Here is a 23,309-nt window from a genome sequence, read left to right on the forward strand (position 1 = left end):
GAAGCATGGCTGATTCGGAAAGGCCCGGGCTAGCAGCAGGAGGGGCGGAATGAACTCCCGGGTCATGAGACTTAGAGGAGGAACCAGAGGCCTTTGATGACAGGTCTGTACCTTGTTTAGAGCTATGGGAAGTCTTGTGGGGCTTGCGAGCTTTGGGTAAGGTTCTTGATGTAGACTTATCCTTAGGGGGGACCGGGTATGATCGTTGAGACGAATCACGGTCCCCAGAAAATCCATGAAAAGAAGAGCGATCAGAAGAAGAAGAAAGAGCGGGGCTGAGGATAGGAATCTCAGCGCCGGAAACACTTGCCTCACTTACCACCCTACCTGTATCCGGCTCGTCTAGTAACATTGGTTCGACGTCCAGGTTCATGGAGGCAATATTGTCCTCCAGACCTCCGGGGGCGTCCGATGGATCTTGCTCTGGGTCGATGAGACCCGTTATGGTGGCATCAATGTGGGCAATGATGGGAGCTGCCACATGCCTAGCCACAGCGGCTGAAGACTTAGCGTTGGGGTAAACCATGGAGCAGTAGTCCTCAGATAGGACGTACGGCCGCTTAGACTTCGCATTCCTGGCAAAACCACCAACCCACACCTTCAGTGTGGCCCGAGCCGCAGACTTTTGCTCCGGGGATGCCTGAAATAATAGTGGGAATTATAAAAGGGAAGACTCCCAATGGTCCTTCAAGACCATAGAGATCTTACTAATAGTAAAATAAGAAGGCAACATAGCCAACGGGACTCACCGAGTCAGATCCAAGGGTAGTGATGAGGTCGAAGCAAATCACACAGTTATCCGGGTGCCATACCACAACGTCTTCCAGTTGAACCCCACAAGGGGCATGAGATCGGCAGACGGAGTGGCCACAAGGCTGGTGCATAACAGCTGCACAGGCCGGCGTCAGACAATGCACCATCTATAAAAAGAATAGTATATGAGAAACTGTAATTCCCTTAAGTAGGGGCGGGTCCGGAGGACCCGGGCCTAACAAAGGTCTAACACAAGATTAGAGCTTAACTGTAATATTCTTAAGTAGGGGCGGGTCCGGAGGACCCGGGCCTAACATAGATCTAATACAAGACTAGAGCTTAACTGTAATATTCTTAAGTAGGGGCGGGTCCGAAGGACCCGGGCCTAACAAAGGTCTAACACAAGGTTAGAGCTTAACTGTAATATTCTTAAGTAGGGGCGGGTCCGGAGGACCCGGGCCTAACATAGATCTAATACAAGATTAGAGCTTAACTGTAATATTCTTAAGTAGGGGCGGGTCCGGAGGACCCGGGCCTAACATAGATCTAATACAAGATTAGAGCTTAACTGTAATATTCTTAAGTAGGGGCGAGTCCGGAGGACCCGGGCCTAACATAGGTCTAACACAAGATTAGAGCTTAACTGTAATATTCTTAAGTAGGGGCGGGTCCGGAGGACCCGGGCCTAAACATAAGTCTAACTTAAACTAAAGTATAGCAATCCATTCCGGTCGAGCCGGGAGCATAAAAAAGGATGCAATAACAAGGAATTAAGACACATGGTGTCTGATTTCCTGGGGCGGGGTAGGCCCCGGGCCGGGAAATAAAAGTATATCCAAAACCATTTCATATAGGGACTCCGGGGTAGTGATCTGTCATATATAATCATCATATATAATCATAGGAAATGTTATAAAATAATAGGGGGGGCGGAACTGTAGCTAAGAACCGCCAACCGAACCCAGAGGGTTTCGTATAACATAAGCCAGAATGAAAAGTGAATATAAAATAGGATGCCCCGGGATCCAACTCTGTTGACCGGTGGCCAACCAGACTAGACAGAGACGAACCCGCCGGGACACCCGGAGGACAAAGTCCATAAACACTGAACTACCCCCTCTAAAAGGAGGGAAGGCAACGGTCCCCTAGTGGAGGGGGAAGAAGCCTAGCCGCCCACCTAGCGAGAGGGGGAGCGTGGGGGAGGATCACGTGATACGAGGCAGCAGGGCTACCAACTGACGATCCCCAACCAGACAGATCAAACGGAGTAATAGCACAAATATTCATTATAATAATAATAGCGTTAAAAATTATATAAATAAACACATAGAAATTTTTTGGGCAAGGCATGCAACATAATAATTAAATCACAAAAGACACACCTGATGGCTTAAAAATAACATTGCCGCCTAGCAACGAAGGTTGGCAGCCATAACGATACGTAAATGATATCGGCCCTAAAATTGAACCACGAGGATTCTAAACGCTAAATAATGAATATTCACAATAACAAATAATATTTAATAATACACATAGTAACAACGCGAGTGAAACTAAAAGCTCTCAAAAACAGGAGTACCAACTGTAGTGAAATCAAGCAAGATCGATATGACGAAGAGAATAAACTCCTATAATATAAATATTAAACGATCTAGGTTGCTCAAAACACAGTAAAACCAAGCTTGGTACTTAACTTAGACGGTGTCTCCTGAGAAACCGACGAAGATGCCATAATCCAATGGAAAATAATCCAAAACGAGAGCACAACAAAAATGCGGGTTACTGCACAAGGCGTGCTAAAAGGAGTTGAGTTCTGAGCGGATGCATTGTTAGTAGTACCGAGTGAGGTTGAACGGCTCTCCTCTATTGGGGTTTCTGTCGTGGATGAATCTAAATAGTGCGGGACCTCTGGATTATACGCCCAATTTTATACCGACACCAATAGGTGAGCGAGCTAGTTAACCTAGCACTCCTTTACATTTTTTCTCTGGTATATTTAGCAGTAAATTACCTAAGAATAAGTGCTAAATGGAGCTTATTCACTGGGCGGCACAGGTTCGAGCCCAGAAAAGTACTTTTTTCTGTAAATCAAAACAGTATTTATTAGTAGATGTAAAAAGAAAACTAACAACTACAGTACATGTACTGTATCTGGATTTTGGATGGGGCTCTTTTGAGATTATAGGGGCTCCAGCTCAAATCCAGATTTGTTCCGTAACCGAAATACAAACCACGCTATTTACAAAGGGTTACCTTTTAGCATAGCTGAAATGGCGAGCCATTAGAATTTAACGAGGGTGTATTACCCCCGCGCTAGTTAGCGGGGGGGGTAGGGGAGTGGTAGCTAGCTACCCCTCCTCCCCCTCACACACAGGTGAATACTCACTTTCACTTTTGGCTCGGACTGTGACAGACGTCTCTGTCTTGGTCCTCTCTTGGCAGCCATTGTTTGTTTGTCTTTACTTAATCGCTTACTTTTCATTTACTCAATATGTATGTAAACATGTTTTCATGTTTGTATATATATTTGAGTATAGAAATAAGTAAGTTTCCTTTTCAGATTTGTGTGTGTAGTGTACGATATCTACGTGGAGTCCTGCGGCAGTTAGGCCACCACGGCGTAATTTTATGGGTGGCGATCGAGTTTGACTTATGTCTTTCTCTCTCTCTCTCTCTTGAGGTCGTTCACCCTTTTACTACGTTTTACTACGCCCTTGTAGCTTCCTTTCCGTGTGGGGGGTTGCTACGCCGTACGTTTGTCTCAATTAGTTATGAATCTAATTGTAGTTGTTTTTTGTAGAACGATTCCTTTCGGGGTTTTCGTTCTTTCTTTAGTGTTCATTCTTTTTTTTAAATTACATTATTACATAGTTACATAATTATAATTGTTATAATTCTGTTTTGGTTACAGCTCTCCTTCCGTGAGTGTAAGTGGTTGTGAGGGCACGTGCCTGTTGTGTAATTCTTGTTCCTTTCCCTCGGGATTCCTCTTCGGAGCCTTCCCGGGGGAATGAATGTGTACTAATATTATTTGTTTTATTTTTTTACAGTTACCGATCTAGTTCGTTTCTGTAATATGGCAACGGTATGAGCTGTCTGGTTGAGTCCTGGGGATTCGGCTGTTGCTGCCTCCCCCCTTGTTTTTTCGTCAGGGGCGTGTCTCCTTCTACTCGAAGTACTCCCGTGTCGACGGACAGCTCTCCAGTTCATTTTAGAACTCTCAGGAGGCTTGCCTCCTTGGGCGGGTAACTTTCCTTCTGAGGGAAGTTTTTCCTGTCCAGGCTTGAGTTTTTCCCCTTTTGGGGGGTTCTTCTCTTGCCTTTTTTTTCGTGCGACCATGCTCTTGGTGCTGAGCGGTCGCACCTGCAGTTTCGCTCAAGGGGCTGGGCAACTGCAGGAGCTCCTCTTCGGAGGATTGCTCCTTTTAGGTCACTGGCTGACCAGTCTCTTCCACGTAGTGTTTCTCTTTCGTTCGCGAGAGAGTACACTCATAGAGACTCCTCTTCGGAGGTTTCTTCTGTTGCGGTTGCTGTTGGCCTCCCTCGCCGTAGGCCCACCGTCTGCCTCGTCGTAAGGGCCTCTCATCTCCCTATAAGGGTGCTTGAGGCGCCTTTTTGGATCTCCGTTTGCAGCCTACAACTCCTTTTTCTCGATCTTCCGCCTTGGTGCAGATGGACAGCAGTCTGATCTCGTCTTCCGACGGGCAACGGTCTTCCCGACGGACAACGGTCTTCCCGACGGACAGCGGTCTTCCGACGGACATCAGTCTCCCGGCGGACAACGATCCCTTCGGGGCAAAGGGTTGCCCCCACGGGGGTTCTTCCCTTGCGTGTCAGGGTTTCCCTGCGCGCCCTTCTGCTGTGTTCTCTCCTGCTCCTGCTCAGTGTTAACACACAGGCGCTCTTCTGCTCATCAGCGCTCTCCTGTTTGTCAGCGCTTTCAAGATGATCATCCCTGCTGTTCCTGTTGGTTCCTGTTACGCGCCCACGTTCGCCCTCACGATATAGAACTTCGGTTCAGGTCGGGGTCAAGGACTCTTCTTCTATGCACAGGCTTCCATGCGTAGCCTTCTGCTCGTCAGCGATCATCAGCTCGCCAGCGATCACCTGTCTCTCGGCAATCTCCGGATCGCCCGCGTGTTACAGCCGGCACGCCAACGTTCTCCAACACTTCTGAAGGAACATGGTTCGCCAGCTACTAGCTCACCTGCGCATGCTGATCGCCATCGCGCGACCCTCAACTGCGGATGCTGATTGCCATCGCGCGACCCTCAACTGCGGATGCTGATCGCCATCGCGCGACCCTCAACTGCGGATGCTGATCGCCATCGCGCGACCCTCAACTGCGGATGCTGATCGCCATCGCGCGACCCTCAACTGCGGATGCTGATCGCCATCGCGCGACCCTCAACTGCGGATGCTGATCGCCATCGCGCGACCCTCAACTGCGGATGCTGATCGCCATCGCGCGACCCTCAACTGCGGATGCTGATCGCCATCGCGCGACCCTCAACTGCGGATGCTGATCGCCATCGCAGATGCTGCTCGCCATCGCGGGACCGCCCACCTGCGCATGCTGATCGCCATCGCGCGACCCTGGCATGCTGATCACCATCGCGCGACCCTGGCATGCTGATCACCATCGCGCGACCCTGGCATGCTGATCACCATCGCGCGACCCTGGCATGCTGATCACCATCGCGCGACCCTGCGCATACTGATCACCAGGCGCATGCTGATCACCATCGCACGATCGCCCTCCTGCACATGCTGCTCGCGATCGCTCACCTTCGCATACTGCTCGCCAACGCACGATCGCTCACCTGCGCATGCTGCTCGACCATCGCGTCGGCATAACACAACGTGCCATCGCCAACCTGCACGTTAGCGCTCACCAGCTCACCACCGATCGCTTGTTGATCCATATCGCCAGCGGTCTTCCTCGCCCACGCGGCAGCGCGTTTCCTCGCCATCGCGCTAACGCTTGCGTTCGCCGCCTCGGACTCGCTCTCATCCACCTGCCCACCCTCACGACCGCTCGCCCGCGCGACCGCTCGCCCGCGCGACCGCTCGCCCGCGCGACCGCTCGCCCGCGCGACCGCTCGCCCGCGCGACCGCTCGCCCGCGCGACCGCTCGCCCACACGCCCACGTGCCTGCACGTCTACGCTCATGCGCGTCCGCGCCCATGCTCTCCAATGTTCGCCCACGCGCGAACCAACGGTTTTTCCATCGCGCGGACAGATGGTGTTCCGTCGCGCGAACCTACAGTGTTTCTTCGCACAAACGTCGGCTTATTTCTTGCAGTATCCATTGCTCGCCCTTCCTACCACGCTCGCCCTCCTTCTGCGCTCCTTCGCTCACCTTCGTTTGCGTTACCAAGCATGGGCGCTTCCACGTTCGCCCACGCGAAAATCTTTGAATTTCCGTCGCGCGAGCTCCAGGGCAATTGCAACCACGATTCCCAATGGGGTTTTTCGCAGCCTGGCGAGTTCTTCTGGAGCGTATTTCCAGAACACGGCCTCACCCCGTAAACGCAGAGCATGGCACTTGCAAGAATAGGAGAAACTTAAGGGAGATCTGAGCAACACTCCTCTTTCCTGAACCTGGGTTAGCCCTTCCCCGTCATTCCCTGGAAGGATTTTTGGCGGGGGGGCTTTCCGTTCGAGATTTCTCCATCGGACAAGGGGTGACTGCTTACCTCTTCCTCTGGGAGCTTACCAGGTTCTTTCCCTCCTCGGTTACAGCCCGAGGTTTGGTTCAAGGAAGATCAGGGGTACTTTCCTCCTCTCGAGCTCAGGCACCTTGGCCTTTCGTCGTTAAGTATCTAACTTGTGGACAAGCTCGATGTTGTACCATCTGGACGCGCTGACTGAGGGCTTCCTTCGGGTGTCTCATCTGTGGAGGTCGACGACCTCAGACACCCTTCCATCCTTGAGAAGAGTTTGTTTGTGCCCAAGGACAGAAACTTAGACAGCTGCTGTGCGGAGGAAATCGACTTCCGGTTTCACTCCTCCAAGGTGCTTTCTTCCAGACTCTGCAGGGCTCCAGCGCCCTTTTCTTTCAACCACGTCGGCCTAAGTTATCGGCTACGACAACTGGGACAAGGTGTCCAATTGCAGTTTCCTCCTGTCAGGAACAGATGGCACGGGAGACTCCCCCGGGGGGCCATAGTCCTAAAAGGAGTTCACGAACTCTAGGATTGCAGGTTTTTCGCGGGAAGGATGCTTAAGGTTACTCATCCGAATGACAGCTTCCCGATGCCCATTCCCGCACAATCTCTGTGATTAGCCAAGGATATCGCGCCTGCCGTCTCTGTCAGCGAATTCAGTGTCTCTGAACCTCTATGCCATAGCGTCAGCAGAGTTGCCCGGTTGGGCAGAATGATCTATACCTTAGGCGAAGGTCTTCCTTAGGATCATCGACGGCTTCACCCCCGGCCCCCACAGTCGATCCTTTCTTGTAAGGAAGGATCTGAGAGGGGATGTCCGTAGTCGACCTCTCAGCCCTGATCAAGTTTGTCGAACAAACTTCGGCCAGCGTAGACCAGCAGAATCGATCAGACTGGTAACGAGGCGACAGGACTCCTTAAACCCTGGATCGGAAGGACGGGTACTTTCAGTTTCCATTCCATCCATCTTCCAGGGTGCTCGTCGAATTCAGCCTAGACTGCAAGTATTCCTGCTTATGATGCAGTGTGGCTATCCCGCCGTGGCATAGCAGGTTTGTTTCCCCAGAGAACTCTCCCTGCCCTCCTCTTGGCCGCTCAGGTGCAGGCTTCCGCCTCCTCTGCTGTTTGGAGGGCCGGTCAACTCCGGTAGGCTCGGGTTCGACCTTCTTCAGCACCGGGACAAGCTTCCGGATGCTTACCATGAGTGTGGGCTCATGGTATTTTGCTTGGAGCCTTCTCTTCCTCTGCCTCAACATCTGGAGTATCTGGCCATGATATTGAGTCAACGGCCTTACCACGTTGGAAACCGCGCTTCTCGTCCGTCCAGCGAGGTTATGCAACGTCGATACTTGGATGGGTGACCACCTGGGGACGCCAGATTCTGTTACCACATCCTCCGAGCCTTCCTTTCGGTTGACTGTGGCAAAACTGAGGAGAGTCGCAGTACCTGTTCTCAGTCAAGCAGAGCTTTCAGCCCTACCTTGGAACGTTTCCTAGTTCTCCTTTCTTCATTGACCCGTCTATAGTCCGAACGGTCGCCTCAGGATAAGTTCCATGTGGGGCGATCCAAGTTCCGGTGGCTTCAGGCAATGTTTAACCGGACTCCCTGGCCCTATGGGACCAGCGGAACTATTAGACCTGCAATGGGTGTTGACCTATGGAGCCTCTTGATGGTAGTGGATATTCTCGTCCTTTCCCCACATTCTTGATGCGGTTCTCGGACTCGTCAAAGGAATGGGGGGGGGGGGGGCATGTTCCGGTCCAGGCCTATGGTCAAGACCTGAAGGATACCTCTCCATCATTCAGGCAGGCTTAGGGGCCTTAGTCTGGCCCCTCTACAGATCCTACAGCTCCTGCCGAGTCGCCCCGTGCCCGTCGACTTCATGATTCTGGCGTATTCTAACCAGCAGGGGACGCATTTTCACACCTTCACATCTTGCAGTAGAGATACCGGGATGATTGAGATTCTCTCAATACCACCATCGGCTCTCTCGTTCCAGGCAGGGGAATGTTCTCTCAGACTATCCGAGCAGAGCCTCGTAGAGAGAGTGTACCTGAGGGTCTTTGACCTTGGGTAACCAGCAAGTGCTGGTCTGGGGGACCTGATCGCGACAGCTTGGACCCTCAAGCTTCCGCTATTTTTCCCCCCAGTCTCAGACCCCGAGACTCTGGCAAGATGCATTCCGGTGATGGTGGGACAACTTCGACGCCTGCGTCTTCCCTCCTTTTTGTCTGTGGACAATGGGTCTCAACAAGACCAGGTTGTCTGTTAACCTTTCAATGGGAGAGCTCCACTGGGACTATGCGCAGAACGGTTTCTGGACCCTCTGCTTCCCCTGACGGAACTCCCGGGAGAGCTTCTCCCACGGCGCAAACTACTCAAGCATCCACACTGCGACATCTCTCCCGAACCGGGGCGTCGCTTCGGCTTCATGCCTGGAGACACTACGCTTCCTCCTCAAGAGGAGACAACCCGCTACAGTCGCGGTACGGAGGTCGCGTCATCTGCGATAGTCATCCACAGGGGTCTCCCAGGCAAAGTGAAGAGTCTAAGGTGGTTGGTGCCGTGGGAGATATACCTCTTCCCTTGAGGCCTCTTCTCCAGCAATAACGGTCTTATTGCCTTTCGGCGGGAGGAAACTCCTTTCCGCTCTCGGCAATGAAGCCTGTCGCTCAGCCTTTCCCTGACCTTCAGGCTTAAAGGAATAACTTTTTCCTGCCCGCTGGATCTATCCTCGCTCATGCGAAGCTACGATCGTCCCTGCCCTAGTCGGAGGAAGACCTCCAACTTGGAGCATGGCTCGGACTTTTAGTCCTTTAAGAGATCTTCTCAAGACCCTTTACGACAGGCCTCGGATTGTATTCCGCCTTGGGTCTCCTGCTCACTCTGGCCACGGCCAGTGTGTAAGCAATCTTCTTGGTCTCTTACGACTCCCCCCTTTCTAAGGAAGAGGGGAAGGCAACATTCAGGCTCGCTCCTGAGTTGTTGGCTAGACTCAGAATCTGGGGGTCCCGGCCCTTCGGTCCGATTCATTCAAGATTTCGAGTCTCCATTCTGTATCTGATGTCCCAAGACCTTCTCTTTCTAGCCAGTAAAGGAATCGAGAGGTTAGCGCTGGGAACAGCTGCAGTTTGTCCTCAGTTGCAGCCGATTTGGGAGCACAAGGAGGACATGGGGGGAGAGTCACCAGTATACCTCTTCAGCCCAGACTCAAGGACATTCATCTCGACCTGTCTCCAGACCCTCCCCCGTCACGTCACCCTACAGCACGATGTTGGATACATCGCAACGTCCCTCGCCTTCGAGTAATACTACTCTGTGACGCAGGTGCTACAAGCTGGAGTCTGGAAGCGTCTAATGACCTTATCAGCCCGCTTCCTGCAGGGCGTGACCCACAGGAGTCTCGATACGTTTTCTATCGCTCTGTGGTGGCTACACAACAGCTGGTCTAACCTCAGGCTCCTTTTTGGACAGGTAGCAGAAGGTTGAGGGCATTGTTATCAGGTTTTAGTCTGCATGAATGAAAGAAGTATGTCTGGCCCTTACTTCTTTCTTCATCATCCCCTCTACGGGGAAGCAGCATCCTGGTCTCTGCATAGCTGACCTCGAACCTCTGCAGGTAAACCATGCTTCCTTGTGTTCCGAGTATTGAGTCAATACTGTCGCGTCCCCCATACCCTGACGAGGTGGTATTGGGAACGTCCTAACCCAGAGTTCCTTCTGGAACTCCAGGTCAACTGCCTAGGACGGGTCACACTTCTTCCTTCACACACAAGCTTACGTAGGCCACATGGTTCCTTGCGGAGCAAGGAACTTGTGAGGTGCAGGGACTCCTTTTCTCGAGTGCGACTCACTCGGATTCCGAGTCCCCGGGTAAAGCCAAAGCCAGTATGGCTGGGGACTTTCCACCCTTCCTAAGGGGTAAGTCACCCTTTGTAAATAGCGTGGTTTGTATTTCGGTTACGGAACAAATGACAAATTCGAAGATAATTTGTATTTTTCCTAACCATACAAACCTTAGCTATTTACACATATTTGCCCGCCAGCCCTGTCCCCCAAGACAAGTCCTACCTCTAAGTGAAAGTGAGTATTCACCTGTGTGTGAGGGGGAGGAGGGGTAGCTAGCTACCACTCCCCTACCCCCCCGCTAACTAGCGCGGGGGTAATACACCCTCGTTAAATTCTAATGGCTCGCCATTTCAGCTACGCTAAAAGGTAACCCTTTGTAAATAGCTAAGGTTTGTATGGTTAGGAAAAATACAAATTATCTTCGAATTTGTCATATTTTTGTTGCTAATTTTCTGTTTTATATCCAAATAAGTTATCAAGATACTATGTACTCTTGCTTCACATCATTTATCAGTTACATGAAATGTAAATACCACATCCTCTGGTAATACAAAGGTTACCGAATTAGACCACTCTCTACTTTAGCATAAACCATATCTTTAAATGTAGAATTCAAGTACTGCATAATGTTTACCTAGCTGTATGCTGAACCATGTTTAGGATGCTTGGGGTTTTATTTTTCAGAAGGAAAAGAAAAATTGAAATGAATATGTAATTACTATAAGTCTATAAAATTTCCAAAATATTTTGGTTATTGATTGATGACAAATTATTCTAACAGCTGATGGGGGACACTTGCACCCGAGGATGTCGTTTCTGCTCTGTGAAAACTTCTCGAGCACCCCCACCTCTTGATCCTGATGAGCCGATTAATACTGCTACAGCTATTGCCAGATGGGGTGTTACTTACATCGTTCTTACTTCAGTGGACCGTGATGGTAAAATTGTCTTTGCTGTGTATTAGATTCAAGTTAGTGATAATGATGGTCTAGATTTCTCATTAAATAATTTTACCCATAGAATACCAATTATTGTGGTCACATAGCCCAAAAGTATTGTAAATTTCACAAGATATTTTAAGGTACTGATTAGTAATGTTAGATAGTTTAATGTCCAATTATAGCACAGATCTAAATGAATAAGATTGAAAAAGTTTGGAAGAAAATGTTTAGGGCCCAGAAAAGGAGCTTAATTTCACATATGAGGAAAAATTTAGAGAAAAGTCCAAATTTTAGTGACATCAAGGGAAGGAGTCATTAAACCAAGTCATTTTAAAATTTTTCTTGATGTAGTAAATGATGTAAAGTATATGATGACATGTGTGATTAGGCCATTCAAGAGGAAAGACTTCTCAGTTCTGCTCCAGAGGTGGTGAAAGCTTTCTTTTAGAAAATATAAAGTTACATTAAGAAAAAGAATCATACAGAGTAGTAGTAATGATAGACATTGTTACCATGTGCTTTTCATTTTGGTTATTTGAAAGGTAGATGTTCATATCAAATAGGTTAATCATAAAAAGCCCCCATTTGTTCCTATGTGGATACAAACTGTCATCCTTTAGATAAGGAATGTTTTAGTGTGAAGGAATGTTTTAGTGTGAAAACTTTATGACCGTTTAATGATGGCGAGGAGCCCCACCCCCTAACCTGTCTGTCAAAGTTTCTCACTTATGTTTTCAACCACCTTCGAGTATGGATGTAAGGGTGCGCCCTCTAACAGAATTTCCATGTTCTGTTTCTTTCAGGAAGTGAATACTGTACTAGCTGTTGATTATGTTGTTAAGCAAGACATTCGATTGTGGGAGGATGGACTTTACATCCCGTGTGTCTTGTTAAACTGTCTGTAGATCCACACTAGCTCTGTGCTCTTTCTAGGGGCATGAGTGTTCTCAATCATCCTCGTGTGCAGAGTGTAGGTTGTAGTCTCCTTGCGGGGGAGGAAAAGAGCTTTGCTTTATAGTAGATGAGTTAAATGCAGTTTATTGGATATAGGTGTTTCAAAGATTTACTAGTCCATTCAAGATGCCTTCTTGTAGGGGGTTAATGCTTTCAGTGCTCATCTAATAGTGTACTGTGTGTAATACTATAGAAAGTCTTTGCAGCATACCTTCAGGGCTAGATCATATGATCCAAATTCTTGTAAATCAATCAAAACAATAGATGGCTTTATAAAAAGTAGATCACCTGAATATGGTAATAATTTACTTAGATCTCCTCTTCTTATAATGCCTGGGAGTGCTACTGCTCACAATCTTAGATGGTAGTTCATTTAGAGTTGAGGTTATCTGGTATTTCTAACCATCAGAATTAGATGAATACTTGATTAAACAATTAACATGGACCAAGCAAACCCAAAATCAGTTTGAGAAAAAGGAAACAGAAAAGACAATAGCACCAAGCATGAATGACTTTTGCTTGCAGAAGCAGCAGTGGCAATTTTTGACTTGGGGAATAATGTGATTCCTGTATTAAAAAAACTCACGACATCTTTCACCCCAGGTGTTGTAGCATAAGTAAAGAGGTTATATTTATGAAACTGAATTTACTTAATATTCAAACTTTGGATTTTTTATCAGTGTTAAAAATTATACTGTACAGTAGTACTGCATATACTATATGATAAAGTTCTAGCATACCCTCCAAAGTCTCATGTCCATTCTTCCAATGGAGATAGGACTTCTTATTGATTTTTTTATATTTTTGCAGATATACCTGATGGTGGGGCTGCACATTTTGCGGAAACGGTTAAAGAACTGAAGAGACAGTAAGTACTGTAAACGTTTTAATAAGATATGACCAAATAAGTAACGAATACTAAAGCAGTGACAAGTACCAGTTTCATATAAATCTTGCTAATCTGTCTCTCTTCAGGTAGGTTGATTTGATACAACTATAATTTATTGTAACTCCTTTATCAGAGAAAGGGTCAGACTTTGAGTTGTACAGTATGTCATACATGTCATACAGTCTCTTTAGTACAAACAGTACTCAGATATAGTCATAGATTTTTGGTGTAATAACTTCATAAACCCATTTCATAAAAATGCCCAGGATGTTGAAATAATTTATGGCAAAGCAGTAGTGCTAATGGCGTTTAATGATAAAGAGATGCACTGACTCATTATGATGTAAGATTAGGTTGTGAGCATCATGGTTACATGGATTAGCTTCAATTATTGTATGAACCTCCCCTGATGTTTATATTGTTTCTCTGGAAGTTCAGTTTTATCATCATTTACCCTTAAAACAAGAAAATTATTTTTTTTTCTTTTCAATGGACAATGAGACAATCTATTGTTTAATGGCTTGAGAAACCCATACAGTCCTCTCTTTGTTTGCAGTCTTCGCATTGCTCCTGGCTTGTCGACAAGCCCCTAACTCCAGATTATTTAGGTTTAGGGATTTTTGAGCCTTTAGAGATGTCTTCTGGATTTATTAGTAACTAAGTAGACTGTAAATGTTTCTGGGCTATAATGATCTGCATTTTCTTTGTCTCATGTCAAGGACAATATTGGGATTTTGATAGCCATTGTGAGAAGTACAAAGGCTTTGCTGTTCCTCTTATGGAAAAGTATATTTCTGTGGTTGCAGACCCAATTAAAAGTTAAGTGCTAAGGAAACGTGCTTTTAGTTCTATGAAAAATCCAGAGAAGACTAGGGTCGTTGATTATAGTAGGGATAATGATGAAAATGTTGTGTCATCACTGAACTCCCAATACAGCACATAACGAGTCTAGCATTGATAGTGATGAGCTTCAAAAGCTCTTAACTTCTTTAGCTCCTTTTGTGAAATCTAAGAAGCCCAGTGAGACTTTTATGAAATGCAGTAATTTTTAGCTAACCTGCCTTATTTTGAACTCCAGCCTGACTTCTCAAGTTGTGTCTAGAGGTTTTAATGCTTCATTCTTCTCATAAAGCCTCAAATTCTTTATTTACTCTGGACCCTTCTGCTACAAAATCCATGCCTTTCTGCAATCTTAGTTGTTGTTTTAGACAACTAGATTGCAAGGTAGAAGGCTGAGTTGGTAGCCTGGATCCCAATAACCTTCCACTCACAGAAGTAAGTGCTCTAAGCAGCCTCTTATTTCATATATGGATGGCATGGCATGTTGTATGATTCCTTTGGAACAAAGTGTATCTTAAAAGTTTCAGAAAAATGTAATTGGTTGCATCATGTTTTGGATGACAGTGCGCATCATTAGCTTGTAAGCTTGGCCACTAACTTACCACAGGTTAACTCTAACGGTGTAAATTTAGGCACCTTAACTGCCATAACAAAGTCCCTTGGTGAAGAAATGAGTAACAGTTCCCATACAAAGATGTAGATAAATTGGAAAATAATTAAGTAGTCTATATCTCAACCCCCCTGGGGCACCAAACAGTTGCAGTATTGAACACATATAGCTTGATATAAACTGCACTCGGTTTACCACGAAACCACTTAATCTCCCTAAGTAATTTTACCAAATTTGTTAGAGACTTTCTCAAATACAGTAGAGACAAAACAATTTATTGAGCTTTTAAGTTTATGAAATAGTTTTCCTTTACAGAAATCTTCAGAGGTAAATAAGATATGAGTTTTTTTTTTCTCTCCCTCCACATCACAAATTTTCATGTCTAAGCTGCACTTAACCAAATTAACCAAATTCAGAAAATTTATCTATGCTCCTTATTTTGCTTATATCATGATGTCATATTCAATTATAGCTCATATTCTTGCCCTTCCAATTAGTCGTCCGTTGGTATTGACCGGAGTAGCATGTGTTGCTACTCCGGTAGCATGTGTTGCACATGCAGTAGTCCGTGATGTTTGCATAATATTCTTTTTTAACTTCTTACATAACCTTCTTTGTTCTTTGTTTGCATTACAGTATCAACTTGTTAGAGGAATTTTTGTTGACATTCCAAATTAGTATGATTAACTTTATTATGAGTGAACATTTGGTATAAACCCATAAACAACATTATGCAGTTCTTGATTGTACGTACACTTAGATGTGCGGCACATGTAATTGAAATAAGATCACATTAGATATGTAAAAAGCTATACAGATTACTTTAAAGATGTTGCCCTGATTTATAATAGTGGGTGAAAATCATTATCCTGTTAATGACCTGATTAGGTAACTCTGCTCTTATGAAATTTATTTAGCCTTTTATTGTCAATATCATATTCCTCTGCCCTATGGTTCTTTTTGTGCTGATAACATAGCATTTATAAATCCAGAATATTTTTGATAATTCCTGTTGTATGTGACACCAGTTAGCTTTTTCACAGAACTTACAGAAAATTAGATCTTGTTTGTAAGGCTTCCTGTTTGTAGAGGTATTTATTCCACAGGCTTCAGAATTTTATTGTAACAGTATTAAGAAATGATGTAATATTCTTGACGGAAAGTTAGCACTGCACTGAAGTATCCTCTGCTCTTTGTCTTTTAGACGGTTATGGTTTTTGGTTTAGACAAGATTGTTCAGAGCGGTAGTTATATTTCCCAACAATAGTAAATTTGATTCAGACCATCTTAGAGGATATCCTGTTTGCCCATCATCCATGAGATCTATTTCATAAGAATAATGTCAGGATGCCAGAAAACTTCAAATCAATCAATCAACCAATCATGAGAGTAAAGCGGTAGGCATCTTAAGTATTTCCAACCCAAGAACTGGTTTGTGTTACTTGCTTTGCCAGAGACAAGTTTCATACTATGATGAGTCATATGAACATTGCGTGGTAACAGAAGTTAATTTTTTACATTAAAATTGTTGACTAGTTTTGTGGCTGTATTAATGATGCTGATACTTCAAAGCTCAAGAACAGGTGTGGTTTGGCTGTGTACACACATATACTATTTGCACTACAAATCATTTCCTGATTTTTTTAACCTGTATTGCTGCTGTGTTTATATTAACATCAATTTTCTATCACTCTTTACATGTTTTTTCTCTGTACTTATGAGAATTGATTAGTGGAACATTTATTTTCATGTCTGTTGACTAATTGGTAATAAAAATCATTTTGAAACATTAGTCCATATATTTGTTATGATTTCTCTTTCAGACTTTCAACAATTTTGGTTGAATGCCTAGTTCCAGACTTTGGAGGTAAAACATCTTCCGTAGCAACGATTGCATCATCAGGTTTAGACGTTTTTGCGCACAACATTGAAACAGTGGAAAAGTTGACACCATTTGTGAGGGACCCTAGAGCAAAGTATAGGTTAGTTTTAATGTTAATTTTTCATTATATTTACTATAGTAAAAACAATTTTTTCAATATTAATCTTACCCGATGATCATGTAGCTGTCAACTCTGTTGCCCGACAGAAATCTACGGTCGGGATACGCCAGCGATCGCTATACAGGTGGGGGTGTACACAACAGCGCCATCTGTGAGTAGGTACTCAAGTACTTCTTGTCAACAAGAACTCAATTTTTCCTCTGTCGTGCCTCCGGCAAGACCTACTAATACGCCGTCCCTAACTGGATTTGTTTTCACAACTTTTTGGTGAAGTACACTATTCCAGTTTTGAGCTTTCGCTATGCAGGGGTTTTATCTTCATTTCAAAACTTGAACTCGTTTTGGATAGATTTTTTATGGTGACGAAGAGAGTATGGACTCTCTTTCACTTTTAAATGGCCGACCCTTCCCTTAGACGGAAGTGTTGGTGTCGAAGAGAGTATAGACTCTCTTTCACTTTTTATGACCCACCCTTCCCTTAGACGGAAGTGTGTTTAGGTTTTTGGTAATTTTGCTTAACAAAATTATAGATTTATTTTATATCTCTCCGCCATTTATAGGCCTCTTCGATTAACTTTCCATTTATTATAAACTTATAAAAATTCATTTTTATGTTTGTTTATATGCGACCTTTCCTAATAGTAGGCGGTCCTTACTTGGAACCGAAGTTAATTAACATTGAGCCCGTCATATCGTTTTTCCTGTTCAGAATTTATGCTATTTTAATTTTAATGTTTTTGAAAGAATTTCTTTGATAGTCTCGTACTGTTTTCAAGTTGAACTAACGTTTTGTTTAGTCTCCGCAGTTGTTGACGTTCAGAACGTTCAACTTGCGCTCTATTGTTACGATAGAGAGAGAGTATTTCACGGTTTCACGTTGCAGTAAGAGTAAACCGATTCTAGCGTTTCGTTCATTCTTTCTTAGCTTAAATGGTTTTAATTCTAATAAAGGAACTTTTTATTTGGGAAACCTTTCAGTTTTTTTCCTTTAACAAATAATATGTTTTAACGATATATATAATTGGGCTCATCTCTCAGGTTCTAAGTCAAGAGAGAGAGAGAGAGAGAGAGAGAGATAGAGACGGAGGGAGAGAGAGGAGGATAAACGTTTCGTTCAAGCGGGTAACGTTGTTCTCGTTTTTTTGCTCCTCTCCCTAGTCGCTATAGGGGAAGAAGGTAAAACGTTTCTAGAGTTTTATTCTTGTTCCCAGGCTTTATGTGGTGAGAGATTTTAAACGTAGTTTATTTGATCTAGTGTTTAGTCTCTTTTCCAGCCACTGAATTCTTTATCTTTCATTATGTTTTTCTGTTACATTGTAATACTGTTTTCGCAATTACTACCTTTTAATGAAGGATAGGATTGCGTGTTTCAGGTACAAACCACTTAAAGTTTCGAGTTCAGTGAAATAAGTGCAAACAGAAAATCAAAAGTGATAAAGTGATATGCGCAAAGTGTTACAGTGTTGCGTTCGAGGGTTCGTCTGTTCGTGCCAGTTGTTCACCTAGTCCGATACCTCTTACAAGCTCCCAAGCCCAGGGGAGAAGTAATGTCGAAGGACTTATGGGTTCCACAGGCCTTGATCGACGAACAGACGTTTCCCTCCGTGGTTTCGGGTGTATCTACACACGTTGCCGACGTGATCACCCCACCCACACAAAGACGAGAGAGCCCATTTATTCCTCGTCTGCGGAAGAGGTTTCTCGCAGAAACCATGGACCAAATCTTGCAGCTTTTAAGTGCAAGTCGGTCCCTTCCGCGCAAGTCCAACGGCCTAGGTGTAGCCACTGGGTCAGTTCGGACTCGCTGCAGTACGACAACTGCACACCTCCCAAGAGAGGCAATGTGGTACCGCAACAGGCAGTAACTCCGTCTGTTGCCGCACCAGCTGTTTTAGACCCTCAGTCACAACGGACAGTAGCTCCGTTTGTTGTTGTCTTTCATAGACCCTAGTGGTCCATGCTGCAGACTATACAGTCTCAGCTTGCTCCTTCATGCAGGAATATCGTGCTGGAAGGTTGACAATGCACCTGTTAACCTACAACCCGCCGAGGTTGTGCGCTCAGCAGATACTGCGGCTGCCTGCTCCCACCCTCCACCTGTGAGAGCTCCACCACCGATGCGCAGTCCACCCTGCCAGACGCATGTTCTTGCTGCACCATCTGCTAACATGCGTGAGCTACCGCATCAGCAGTGGGAAGGTTCTGTAGAGCTGCCGGGTTCCAGCACTATGCGGCATTCTCCGCAGCCCATGCAGCATGCTCTGCATACCTTACAGCATGCTCCGCATACCATGCAGCATGCTCCGCATACCATGCAGCATGAGCCGCATACCTTACAGCATGCTCCGCATACCATACCGCATGCTCCTCAACCCACCGCAGCCCCTCCCACGCACCAGCACTCTGCTTTTGTTGTTGCCAGCTCCCACACTCCGACTGCGGAGAAGGTTGACGATGCACCCGTGGGCCTACACCTCCCACGGTTGTGCGCCCGGCATGGCTTCCTGCTCTCACACTCTTGTTGTGAGAGCTCCTCCACCCATGCACAGTCAACCCTGCCAGATGTATGATGACTCCCACACACAGAGCACTCCGTTGCCGTGCGTGAGCTACCACAAGCTGCCGTGTTTTGACACGGTGTGTCAGCCTCCGCAACACACTGTGGTTACCGCCACTCGCCAGCAGCAAACTAGTCAGTCAGGAGTTGAGGCTTCCCCACACAACTTTGGTTGTTGCCAACTCACAGACTGTCATACAGTTACATGACGTTACCTTCTGGTCTGCTACTTATACACCAGTGCTGTATGTCCTCACGCTCCTGTTGTGGTCGACAGTTCAGTTTTTGACAGTTCACAAACTGTCAAGCAGTTTCATAACGTTGCCTTCTGGTCTGCTGCTTTTGCACCAGTGAAACCCTCACTGAGAGAACCTAGCTTTTCTCGGATATGGTTCCTGTAGATGAGAAAGTGCTGTTCTCCCTCCTTCTGATATTCCCTTGAGGACTCTGTCATTTGGAGAGGAGCCTTAAGCTGCTTAGCCTCCTATGGACTTTTATTTAAGCATAACATGCTTCCAGGGAGGGTAAATGGTTCCGCTTCAGTCGCTAACCCCGTCTGTTGCCACACCTGCTCCCATAGACCTTGGGCTTTGTTGCAAGACATGCAGTCCAAGCTTAGTCCTTGATAGAGGATTTTTTACGGAGAAGACCCTTCTTGCCAACGACCTTCCTACCGGTTGGTTGTACGCCCTGTTGACGCTGAGGTATCCTACTCACGTCCGCCAGTTGAGATGGTTCCTCCACCGGTGCGACCCAGTGTGGGTTGCCAGTCGCACGTTGATGTTATGCTACTCTCGGAGGTGGTTGTGGACGTTCAGTGTGTCACTGGGAAGACGTTCAACAACCAACAGAGGTGACTTGTTGTGACGCAGTGCGGCAACCTCAGCAACCTGATAAGGGGTTGTCTGTACTACCCAGACAGTCTAGACAGTTTCGGGTTGTCGCTGTACTTCCTCGCTTCCCCATGGTTGACAGTTCACAGACTGTGCAGCAGTACCATGATCTTGTGTCCGGCTCCGTCACGCATCCACCAGTGCGACCGGATTCAGCGAGTCAGACGTTGCCCACTCCGTTGCCGTTTCCTCATCAGTTTCGGATGAGGAACCCTCTGATGAGGACATGGCTGAACAAGAAGATCAATCCCCAGCCCTGCTATCCATCCAGAAGATGCTGAAGAAGGAATACGGCCCTGTCAGGCTGTGGATGAGTCTGGTTAGGACACTGTCATCCGTGGTGCATTTGGTGTCACTTGGAAGACTACACCTCCGTCCTCTTCGGTTTCATCTAGCTCTTCACTGGAAAAGGACAAGACGCTAGAAGCGGTCTCGATCCCGGTTTCCGGAAGATAAGTCTGGTCTAACCTGAGGAAAGGACTTTATCAACCTTTTATAGGGTCTTCCCCTGACTGTTCAGACTCCCAACCACGTTCTCTTCTCAGACGCATCGGACGTAGGCTGGGGTGCGACCTTAGGCGGTAGGGAATGCTCGGGATTATGGAACTCGCGTCAAAGGACAATGCATTTTAACTGCAAGAAGCTTCTGGCAGTAAGTCTGACCTGGAAAAGCTTCAGGTCTCTCCTTCAAGACAAAGTAATGGAGGTCAACACGGACAACTCCCTGCTTTGATGTTCATCTCCTAGCAAGGAGGGACCTACTCTCTGACATGGTGCGAGTTCGCTAGTGACCTCCTCTCCTGTTCAACAGTTCTAGACTTTTCACTAGTAACAAATTTCTTCCAAGGCAACTTGAATGTCTTAGCAGTTTGTCTCAGTAGGAAGGGACAATAATTCCAACATATTGGACCCTCCACAGAGATGTATGCAAGAGACTTTGGGTCACCTGGGGCCATCCAACCATAGATCTCTTCGCAACCTCGATGTCCAAGAGGCTCTCAACAGACCCAGCAGTGGTTCTTTTAGATGCCTTTCTACTAGATTAGTCTCATCTAGATCTATATGCATTCCCTCCGTTCTAGTTTGTCAACAAGGTACTGCAGAAGTTCGCCTCTCACGTTGGGACAAAGTTGACACTAGTTGCTTCCCTCTGGCCCGCGAGAGAATAACTTACCGAGGTACTTCGATGGCTAGTAGACGTTCCCAGAACTCTTCCCCTAAGGGTGGACCTGCTACGTCTGCCACGCGTAAGAAGGTACTCCAAGGCCTCCACGCTCTTCGTCTCACTGCCTTCAGAGTATCGAAAGACTCTCGAGAACTAGAGGTTTTTCGAAGGAGGCAACCAGAGCGATTGTTAGAGCAAGGAGAACATCCACCCTTAGAGTCTACCAATCGAAGTGGGGAATCTTCCTAAACTGGTGCAAGTCAGTATCCGTATCCTCGACCAGTACCTCTGTAACTCAAATAGCTGACTTCCTCTTATATCTGAGAAAAGAGCGATCTCTTTCAGCTCCCACTTTCAAGGGTTACAGAAGCATGTTGGCATCAGTCTTCCGTCACAGAGGCTTAGATCTTTTTAACAATAAAGATCTACAGGACCTCCTTAAGTCTTTTGAGACCACGAAGGAGCGTCATTTGGTTACACCTGGTTGGAATTTAGACGTGGTTCTAAGATTCCTTATGTTAGACAGGTTCGAACCACTTCAATCAGCCTCCCTGAAAGATCTCACCTTTAAGACTCTTTTCCTGATATGCTTTACCAGCTAAAAGAGTCAGTGAGATTCATGCCTTCAGCAAGAACATCGGATTTTCATCCGAAACGGCTACATGTTCTACATCTTGGTTTTCAAGCCAATCACGAGCTGCCTTCTCGGCCTTGACCAATATCGTTCGTTATTCCAAACTTATCGATATGGTTGGAAATGAACTAGAAAGAGTATTATGTCCTGTAGAGCTCTTAAGTTCTATTTTAAAAACCTTTATGAGGCCCGTCTGAAGCTTTATGGTGTTCAGTTAAGAATTCATCTTTGCCTATGTCAGAGAATTCTTTATCCTATTATTTTCAGACTGTTAATACGAGAAGCTCATTCCCTTCTGAATGAGGAAGACCAAGCTTGGCTGAAGGTAAGGACACACGAAGTTAGAGCTATCACAACTTCCGTGACCTTTTAATAAAATAGATCTCTGCAAAATATTTTCGACGCAACCTTTTGGAAAAGCTAATCAGTGTTCGCGTCTTTTATCTTAAGAATGTCCAGTCTCTTTACGAGAACTGCTACACTCTGGGACCATTCGTAGCAACGAGTGCAGTAGTGGTGGGGGCTCCACCACTACAATTCCCTAATTCCAGAACCTTTTTAATCTTTCTCTTGAAATATTTCTGGGTTGTCCGGAAGGCTAAGAAGCCTTCCGCATCCTGGTTGATTTGGCGGGTGGTCAAATTCTTTCTTGAGAAGCGCCTAGATTAGAGGTTGTGATGAGGTCCTTTAGTATGGGTTGCAGCCCTTAATACTTCAGCACCTAGGAGTCGCTCAGCATCCTAAGAGGATCGCTAGGCTCAGTAAGGAAGACGTACTTAAAAAGGCAGAGTAATGGTTCAAGTCGACTTCCTTACCAGGTACTTATTTATTTTATGTTTGTTATTTTGAATAATGGCTAAAATAAGATACGGGATACTTAGCTTCTTTGTTAACATGTATGCTGGTCTCCACCCACCACCCTGGGTGTGAATCAGCTACATGATCATCGGGTAAGATTAATATTGAAAAATGTTATTTTCATTAGTAAAATAAATTTTTGAATATACTTACCCGATGATCATGAATTTAAGGACCCGCCCTTCCTCCCCATAGAGAACCAGTGGACCGAGGAGAAAATTGAGTTCTTGTTGACAAGAAGTACTTGAGTACCTACTCACAGATGGCGCTGTTGTGTACACCCCCACCTGTATAGCGATCGCTGGCGTATCCCGACCGTAGATTTCTGTCGGGCAACAGAGTTGACAGCTACATGATCATCGGGTAAGTATATTCAAAAATTTATTTTACTAATGAAAATAACATATTTGAAATCCTGAGAAATTTTTAGTTTTCAGTGTCAAATGCTAGTGTACCATTTGTAAATATTCATTTGAGCTTAGTTCATTCATGTTGACCAAATTTTTCCTTTGATTTTGGATCACAAAGAGTAACATTGCCAAGATTTTCTCTACACCTGTAATTGCTCCTATACTGTAATTGATAAATGGTTCTTGTATTCTGCATAATTTAGTGTTAATTATAGGCACAATAGATTTGACTATTTTTATTAGGTACTGTATTAGGTAATATAACCAAACTACTGTATAGAGTA

General features: G+C 45.6%; 1 protein-coding gene across 1 annotated transcript in view; it reads left to right on the top strand.

Moving 5' to 3' along the window:
- Nucleotides 1-23,309, top strand: part of Las (lipoyl synthase, mitochondrial) — a 69,262-nt gene that overhangs the window by 27,032 nt on the left and 18,921 nt on the right. Inside the window, exons 5-7 of the mRNA XM_068377035.1 lie at nt 11,053-11,209; nt 12,977-13,034; nt 16,329-16,487. Of these exons, the coding sequence (XP_068233136.1) occupies nt 11,053-11,209; nt 12,977-13,034; nt 16,329-16,487 (374 nt within the window). The remainder of the gene's footprint in view (nt 1-11,052; nt 11,210-12,976; nt 13,035-16,328; nt 16,488-23,309) is intronic.

Source organism: Palaemon carinicauda, chromosome 7, assembly GCF_036898095.1.
Source record: "Palaemon carinicauda isolate YSFRI2023 chromosome 7, ASM3689809v2, whole genome shotgun sequence".
Lineage (NCBI taxonomy): Eukaryota > Metazoa > Arthropoda > Malacostraca > Decapoda > Palaemonidae > Palaemon > Palaemon carinicauda.